Below are 8431 nucleotides of genomic sequence, written 5' to 3'. Positions count from 1 at the left end.
CAAATGCAGGATTTTTATTAGGCCACAAACACCCACTTTTTATTTCATGCTGGTAAGCGTTTGAAGTCAACTTATAAAATAAAAAATGTCTGCGAGGAATCACCAATGACTCAGTGTTACCCAGAATCATGTTTCAATATGAAATATTTAATTTTCATGGAGGCAATGCAACATTGACATCACTGAATAAGTTAGGCTGACTGAGATTGTACGTAAAAACATGCAACTAAATTCATTCTGCTTTCGTTATTTTAAGCCATACTACATAGGGAAAGCTTAAGTGAAAGCTGATTATAACACATCATCAATGATCTTTGTGCAAATAACAATGTGCAGAAGTTTGTGGAATGCTGAAGCTGTGGTGTAGTGATGGCACATTCAGCTGCTCATGCAAGAGATGAAGGTTTAATTCTGGTTGCAATTTGTCTTGTCCACAGTATCTACCGTCTTTGTTAATAAAAAATGGCAAAAGCCTAAAAAGCACCCATGTAAACAACATGAGCTGTGCGAATAAATGGTACATCAGTCTGGCATGAGTCTAAAGTACATGTAAGTTTCTCTGTCCTGTAGTCCTCTAGGCCACGTGGTCTGAACAGAAAGCGTCATTGTGACATCTCCATTTGTCTTTGGCTCACAGCGCCCTCCTGTGAACAGAAAGAGAACATGCATTTTTAAACAGCTTGACCAATTTTATATTTATATATTAAAGTATATACTTGGCACACTTTGAAAAAGGTCTGAGATCATAAGATGTGATACCAGTTCACATCTTAATCTTTTACAACAAAGTACTGAGAATGATGAGAAAAGGTGTGTTTGTTTTGAAGTACCAAAGCACTTTTTGCTTTCTGAACCGCAACCTCCAGCATGGCCTGATTTGAGAGAATCTGTTGCAAACTTGCAGAATCCATTTCTAGTAGCATCCCTACACACACACACACACACAAAACTTTACTCATCACACAGTATGGATCAAAAACTCCTTATACTCCGGCCAAACATGCAGATCCTAAGGATGTGAGTAACTCACCTGTGATGTCGGCACAGTGGGCGGAGTCTAACTGCTGCACGAAACTGAAAAGTGTCTCGCCGATGTTTTCCACATCTTCTGTATCGGAGCTGTCACTCACATCTGTTGCTACGTCACCCTGCCTACACCCCAAAAAACATAAACATGACGTAGTCTTAAAGTTTCTGATTCATCCGAATACAGAATGCATGTTCTTATAATGTGCTACATTTCTTGAATTCTGAAAAACACAAACACCTACTCTTTTAAAGTTTTTAAAGCAGTCTTGACTTGCTCCTCGAGGAGCGTGTGATCTAACAGAAGCTGCAGCACTGCCTCCTTTTTCTGCTCCAATAACATACCTGCACAGTTTTGAAATCATGTTATTATCACAACAGAGTTTAAATTCACTTTAAACACAGTTTGATGGAAGGATGGATAGATTCACCTGTAATCTTCTGTGTGTGGCCAGTGTTAAAGAGGTCAATGAGGTCATACAGCTGTTCACCCAAAGAATCTGAGGACACAGAGACTGCATCATCGGTCTGAGACACACCTTCACTAGGAAAAAATTACAGGTCAAGCATAGGTTGGGTTCTGAATGGAGGCATACTGTATATGAATTCATTATAAGAAAACATCTAAACTTTCGGCAGACGTGTGATACCTGTTGTCAGACGACGTCAGAGCACCCAAAGCTCGTTCAATTGCCTCATTAAGCAGATCTTCATCCTGTAGCATCTGATTCACTACAGAAGCAGGCAGCTCCAGCAACATACCTGCAGCCAAGCACAGAGCAGAGATCAGACAATGAATAATAAACTAGGTTTACACGTCACAAAAGTTATAAACATAATAACATTATATTCTGCTTACATCACCTGTCAACTTAGGTGTCCTGTCGGTATATTTGGGATAAATGACATCATACAGTTTCTCTCCCAAGGAATCCACATCTTCATCACCCTCCATCACCGCAACGCTAAATCATTTATTTATCGGAAGAACAATATTATATCTCACATATGCTTCCATTTATATAACTATATTGTTCTCAATTTGTTTAAAATACAAATCGTAATATTTACACTAAACGTCAACGTAAGTAACATCTGAGCAGTGTTGTTCTCAACGAGCGCATGAAAATGACGTAGAGCACATAGTGTGACGTGACGGCCTTGATCCTCCGCGTTTATGTGCCCTGATATTCATCCGCGCTGTCTTTAAAAATAAAACCGTGTTTTTATTTCAAGACGCATACGCGAATGCTTTTGAAACAGATTTTTTTAATGAATCATATGGACGTTTAATTTTTGTCGATTTTTGTCTGTACACTTAAACTAACGTTTCTAATCCTCACAGCGGAGTGGGAGAACTACGTAAACGCCACCGGAACCGGGTCTTCTTCCTTTCCCTCTCTCTTCCTCTGTCGAGAAGGTAACGTGGTCGACTTGTGTTATTTCTTCAACGCTAAATTTAACAGTTTATAAAGCAAATGTTGGCAATAAATGTGTACGAGAGTGCATCGAATATGTTATAAGTCTCATTGTGGCTGCAGCTGCGACTGTTGAGTTAATGAAATGGCAGATTTTTTATAATACACGCTAACGTCATGGCTTTGCGTCGCGAGGCCTTTAGTGAGACAGACATCAGATAACCAAAATATGGCCAATAATCACACTTTTAACTGCACGTGAAGTTTGTTTTTTTGCTCCTCATGACCCGTTTAACTGAAATTTAAACGTTCCTTGTATTAGATGGCTTTTGCTGCCTTTTATGTCCTATGGCAGTGTTGATGTCCAGAATGTGATCGACAGCAAAATCTTGATTTGTGTTCGTTTGTATTCTTTATAATGCAGTTTGTTCATGCTCGTGTATGATTTTACCCTTTTTTTGCTTGGTTTATGTAGGACAGTTACCATGGCTTCGTCTGATCTGCAGTGGATGGTTGTCAGGAACAACTCAAGTTTCCTGATCAAGAGGAACAAACAGACCTACAGCACCGTAAGTGACTGTAAAGTTGCATTGGATGTGTTTACACCGCAGTGTATGAGGCGTGTGTCTGCACTAAAGTTGGTGACCTGTGTATCTGTGGAAATCTTAAAAAGTGGTTTCAATTCCCTGTATAGTTTAAGGCAATTGGTAGCTGATGTCTTGCATATCATTGATGTCAAATTCACGTTGCACTGCACATATCTTCAGGACTTAAAAACATACTTTATGTAAAAAACTTGATGTCAGTCATTCGTTAATAAACACACCACACACATTGACTATTAAAGATAACTGTCTTTACTTTGAACTCATGGAGATGGCTTTTATATGTATACTTGTATTTATAAAGTTTCTTATGGTAAGTTTTTTTTTTTTCTCTCTGAAGGAGCCAAATAACCTGAAGGCAAGGAATTCCTTCCGCTTCAATGGTCTGATTCACCGGAAGACTGTTGGCGTCGAGCCGGCAGCTGATGGCAAGGGTGTGGTCATCACCCTGAAGAAACGTGCAGGTGATGGTCCATCACTGCAACAATTTTGTCCAATTTACATGGAATCTGACCGTTGTAGTGTGAGATTCCTTTCCCAAAATGATTTTATCGAACCTGTGCACAGCTTTACTACAAAGTTTTTGAGTTATAGAGAGGTAGTAATATGATTCTTTACATTGTCTGTTATGTGATGTCTGTATTAACAGGTTATGTGTGTTTTTAGGTCAGCGCAAACCTGCAACCTCATACGAGAAAATCACCATCAACAAGAATTCTCGTGCCACTCTCTCCAGTGTGAGAAACATAATCCGCAAAAATAAGTACAGGAAGGACCTCCGCATGGTATGTTAACACTTTTCTTCACCTGCAGAGATAAAAAACTGAACGTTTGCTTCTATCAGAAATAAAGTGTCTAAATCAAGTTTTATAATAGCATGTTTGACGTACTTATGCTCAGGGCTGTACAGTGAGACATGTCATACATCCTATGAATGAATGAGTTATACACTTCAAACTGTTGTATTGTCTGTAACGTACTATATGAGGACATGAAAACATAAACTTCATCCACAGAGATGTTTATTTTGAGCATTTCGAAGTTTGAGTGACGACCCGCCAAAATAAGTCCGCTTAATTTCAATCAGATGATAAAATAATGATATAAGCTTTAGAAAACACTATAATGTACTTTAATGTTTACTATAGTAAGGTTCAATTTTACTATAGTACACAAGAATTTACTGCTGTTTACTTGAGTAAATTCTACAGAATTTTAATGCACAAATGCATTTACAACTGTTAAATTAAGCATTGAAAACACTGAGAATTCAGAAAAAATCAAATGGAAGAAACGAATTCGGGCAAAATTAAATGGTCCTAATTTATCCATTTGTATATCGTTAATGTGCATTTTGACCTGGACAGATAAGACGTATACTTGTGCCTCAAAACTTTTAAACAGCTGTAGCACGTGCCATTTCCAAAAAAAATAACATACAGCCCTGCTTATGGTCTTGGAAACTTTAATTTCTATGCAATGCACATCACTCACTGTGAAGAAAATGTACTAATGGATAAAGTTAAGAGGTTTTGTTCATCTGAAAAGATTTTGATGTTCTGTGGATCATGAATGTTCTCTCTGTCTTCCAGGCTGCTCTGAGACGCACTAGTGCCATCTTGAAGAGCCAGAAGCCTGTGGTGGTTCGGAAGAAGCGTACCAGGGCTACCAAGAGCTCATAAATACACAGTGCATAGACAACTTTTGACTTAATAAAAGTGATTTTGGTCAAACATTCTTTTCTGGTCTCATTTCTAATCTACTACGTACTAAACACTGAGTTGTACTTGTGGAGCAGATTGCAAAGTTTATTTTGTGCATTTTATAACAAATGTCATGTACTGGTTATAAGGATTTTAATTTAAGATTTACCGAATGCAGCACTTTTCATAAATGAATGTTTTGATGCTCTGCTTGAAAATAATGAATTGCCTACTGATGTTAGTATGTTCCACCTTTATAAAATGATCACAATGCATAAACGGTCATAAACACAGTTATGAACATTTCTTGGTACAAAATCTGACATATCTAGAAGCTTTAAGTTTAGTCACACTGATTCAACTCCATTTCCACAACTTGTAGGGCAGATTTGTTTTAACCCACATCATGTTTCATTCACTGGTCTTGTATACAACAAGACTGGTTTATCCGTGATGAGTTTTGATGGCTGTACTGGGTTAAATACTGCTGTGTAGTTTGGATAGTTGTATTCTGTCACATCAGTGTAATCTAAGTTCACCCACTGCTTAATGATTGAATTGATCAGGATAAAGTAGAGAACATCTCTCTCTCCCCTCTGGCACCGTATTGCATTGACAGATGTGTGTGTTGTTGACTTTAGTCCTCCTGGATTAGGTTTACCAGCTCGTGTGTTCGGACAAAGATGATATTTCTAATATTGTGATCAGTATATGATCCTGGATTGTATGTTGATGATGGATCAGTCACAGGTCATGCGGTGTGTGTGCTGCTGTGTGCTGCTGTGTGTTTGTTGTCAAACCTTCGAGCTGCAGGACACGATACATGCTCTGATCGAGGAGAACATCCAGCTTCACGACCAGCTGGAGAACCTGACCAGAGCCCTCCGAGAACTCCGACAGCTTCTGTTTCATCACAGCGACGGTACAGAACCCGTCAGGAGCCCCTCCTGTGCTGGTCTACATCATTCTTTACTCTCTCAATGTTATTAACGTTTTTCTAACAATCTGTGATTGCGGGTTTTGTGAGTTATGAAAATGTGAAGATCAGAAAAATAAGTTTAACTGTTTTTTTCATTCTGAGCGGAATTAAGATCAAATGATAATGTGTTTAATTTAGATAAACCTCAAGATCATGATGAGGAACTTCAGCATCTCTGGGATGAATGGTCTCAACACAGTAAGCCAGTCTCTCTCTCAACTTCACTTACATCCTGAAAATAATGAGTCTGCATTTTAACTACTAATATGTAAATTTTACTTGAAATTAGTCTTCATTTTTAGACCCAGAACATTTTTAAATGTGTCACCTGTTCGTTGTGCTTGAATATGAATGAACTGCATGTTAAACGCATTACTTCACAAGTGTGACACTCACGCATTTGTCTGCGTCTCTCCAGAGCTGATCTAAGAATTTATTCCATAAGCATTTGAAAAAAGATGTTGTCTACAACACTATTTGTGTAGAGTTTACTTATATTTACTAAACTAATGTTTTATATATGCATATGGAGGAATTTTACCGCAGTTTACCATAGTAAATAAGTAGTATACCACAGTATGTGAACAAACATATAATTAATATATGTAAAAGAATGGAAAACACAGAACAGAAAAAACTTGCTAAATAATATGCCCTAAATTACCCAACTTCAACATTAATGTCCTTCGTCCGTTATGTTATAAATTACATATAAATATTTTATATGTATCTTTTACCTAATATAACAGACATTTTATTCTGTACTACAACAGTTTGGCCTGTGCTACAAAACTTTAAACCTCTGTAGCACCAGCGCTACGTGCAAAAAAAGTTAACGTACAGCCCTGCCCAGTCTATATTGACTTGTGTCATGATGGAAACACTGGGCACTGCTCATCAATATTGACAAATGACCTTTGACCGTATAAGGATGGAAGCCATTGATTGACAGAATAAAACGGTTAATGTTCAGAATTGAATATTAACTTTATTTACTAAATAACGCTAACTGTATACTGCATAGTATTTTGATAAGCGAAAGGTGACATTATTTCTATCAAGCTTGATTATACCTGAAAAGTCAAGTTTCAGCATTCTTAATGCTTTTTCTAGTCAAAGTCTACAAAAGCTATTCAAATGTTATACATGGTTAGCACATGCACATATATTCCAGATGCAGGGTTAATAAACAATATTTATTGTGTCAGAACAGTGGGAATATGGACCAGGTATTTTTTATACTCATACAGGTCTATAATTATGTTGTAATTTATAGACATTTTTTTGCATGTGTTGCAGGCATCACACCTGAGACTCACCTGCTGTTGGAGCATGCGCTCTGCGGACATGACCTTCATGGCTCCGCCCCCTTAACCTCAGGACGCCTTGATTTACTGCTTCTTCTCGCTTCCATAATGTTGGCACACAATATCCTATGAGGCACACACACTGAACCACTGTATACGAAAGTTAGGATGTGTTTTACATAGTGTGTGTGTGATATTTACATACACAACATGGACATTAATTTTTACAGAAGCGGTTTCCCACTCAAAAGGGGATTGAAGAGGATAATCCAACAGATTTTAGTTCATCAGATGGTTGTATTTTCTTCTGCCATAAGAAAACATCCACAACATGGTACACTTTAACCATAGTCAATTTTAATATGTGAAATTATCCTAGAATCAAATTAAAATGTTTGAATCAAATTAATCACTTTTTTAACTTCAGTGGTGGTTATTTTTAACATTTTAAGGGCTTTACCAAGACCATATACAGATGAATAAAGCCAAACAATGTACAATCAATGCAAGTCAAGTTTTCAGTGCAAAATGATATATTTATTTAAATAACTGCATATACATTTTAAATTGTTGTTTTAATGGATTTAAATATTTGTCGTTCAGATTTTCTGAATAAAAAATGAGTATTCAAATTGTTCTGACTCCCCGTGGTTTGCAAGCAAATTTTATAACAAACAATAATAAAAGTCGTATGCAAACAGACAACGATTTGGCAACAAGCTTTTGAAGCCTAAAAGCATAAGTAACTAGATGCCGCAATATCTGTTTCTATGGGCAGCTATACGTAGGTGGTCCGCCATGGAATTGGGTTCTGAATTGGGTTATTTTGTAACTTTTGCTCCGGTTATCCACGGGTTAGTTCTGTTATACAGCTGTTAATCTTAAAATGATTTCATTTATGATTGTTAAATTCTGTTATTTGGATAGGCTCGTCATGAAGAGCCTGCTGACTGTGTAGGCTTATGAAAACATATTTGTTGCCGTGTAAACTAAAAACATTTTATTTCCTGCACTAACACACGAAATGGTATCCAATTTTTCGGCAATTAAAATGCGCAGCCATGCCTGCGACTGGGCAGTGTTGTTGCGTTTTAGCGAACTGTGAGTGACGTACGTGGACCGTTCCAAGATGGCGGACGCGTTTCCAAGCCATGAGTGCTTGAATGTGTCATCCACGTATGTCTAAAACTCTCCGTCATGACGCTGGATTGAAGTCTACAAGAAGTGACAACGCATTCTGATCAGAAATTAGCTGCTTTATCGTGTCTTCTTTAGCATGCATAAATAACGGTTAACGTTACGCTTTCTAAGGTTGCCAAAGTTGTCTGTAACAAACGAATGATATGTGTTACTGAAGTCACATCCCGCACTTTAGCACCACATCATCCAAAAG

At 37.5% G+C, this 8431-nt stretch overlaps 2 protein-coding genes across 2 annotated transcripts; one reads left to right on the top strand and one right to left on the bottom strand.

The window, feature by feature from the left end:
- Nucleotides 1–126: 126 nt before the first annotated feature.
- Nucleotides 127–2248, bottom strand: LOC130407514 (uncharacterized). The gene is made up of 7 exons (XM_056730449.1): nt 1891–2248; nt 1677–1788; nt 1458–1570; nt 1272–1371; nt 1031–1152; nt 831–925; nt 127–644 (listed from the first exon to the last, which is right to left on the bottom strand). The coding sequence occupies exons 1-7, from the start codon at nt 1979–1981 to the stop codon at nt 603–605; spliced, it is 675 nt and encodes a 224-aa protein (XP_056586427.1). The 5' UTR covers nt 1982–2248; the 3' UTR covers nt 127–602.
- A 137-nt stretch (nt 2249–2385) lies between these two features.
- Nucleotides 2386–4786, top strand: rpl28 (ribosomal protein L28). Its single transcript, XM_056730450.1, has 5 exons — nt 2386–2446; nt 2920–3013; nt 3390–3513; nt 3716–3834; nt 4642–4786. Exons 2-5 carry the CDS (start codon nt 2930–2932, stop codon nt 4729–4731), a joined length of 417 nt encoding a protein of 138 aa, XP_056586428.1. The 5' UTR covers nt 2386–2446; nt 2920–2929; the 3' UTR covers nt 4732–4786.
- Nucleotides 4787–8431: the final 3645 nt, after the last annotated feature.

The sequence above is a fragment of the Triplophysa dalaica genome, chromosome 19 (genome assembly GCF_015846415.1).
Source record: "Triplophysa dalaica isolate WHDGS20190420 chromosome 19, ASM1584641v1, whole genome shotgun sequence".
Classification (NCBI taxonomy): Eukaryota; Metazoa; Chordata; class Actinopteri; order Cypriniformes; family Nemacheilidae; genus Triplophysa; species Triplophysa dalaica.
Note: the sequence above shows the minus strand (reverse complement) of the source record. Positions and strands in the feature narration are given on the sequence as shown.

What these genes read in the sequence shown, in the direction of transcription:
- rpl28 (XM_056730450.1), top strand. Translation starts at nt 2,930, where the DNA reads ATGGCTTCGTCTGATCTGCAGTGGATGGTTGTCAGGAACAACTCAAGT. An exon ending in CACCCTGAAGAAACGTGCAG is followed by an intron (nt 3,514 to 3,715) that starts GTGATGGTCCAT and finishes GTGTGTTTTTAG; the next exon opens with GTCAGCGCAAACCTGCAACC. An exon ending in ACAGGAAGGACCTCCGCATG is followed by an intron (nt 3,835 to 4,641) that starts GTATGTTAACAC and finishes TCTGTCTTCCAG; the next exon opens with GCTGCTCTGAGACGCACTAG.
- LOC130407514 (XM_056730449.1), bottom strand. Translation starts at nt 1,981, where the DNA reads ATGGAGGGTGATGAAGATGTGGATTCCTTGGGAGAGAAACTGTATGAT. An exon ending in CCACACACAGAAGATTACAG is followed by an intron (nt 1,372 to 1,457) that starts GTGAATCTATCC and finishes AAAACTGTGCAG; the next exon opens with GTATGTTATTGGAGCAGAAA. An exon ending in GCTTTAAAAACTTTAAAAGA is followed by an intron (nt 1,153 to 1,271) that starts GTAGGTGTTTGT and finishes TTTGGGGTGTAG; the next exon opens with GCAGGGTGACGTAGCAACAG.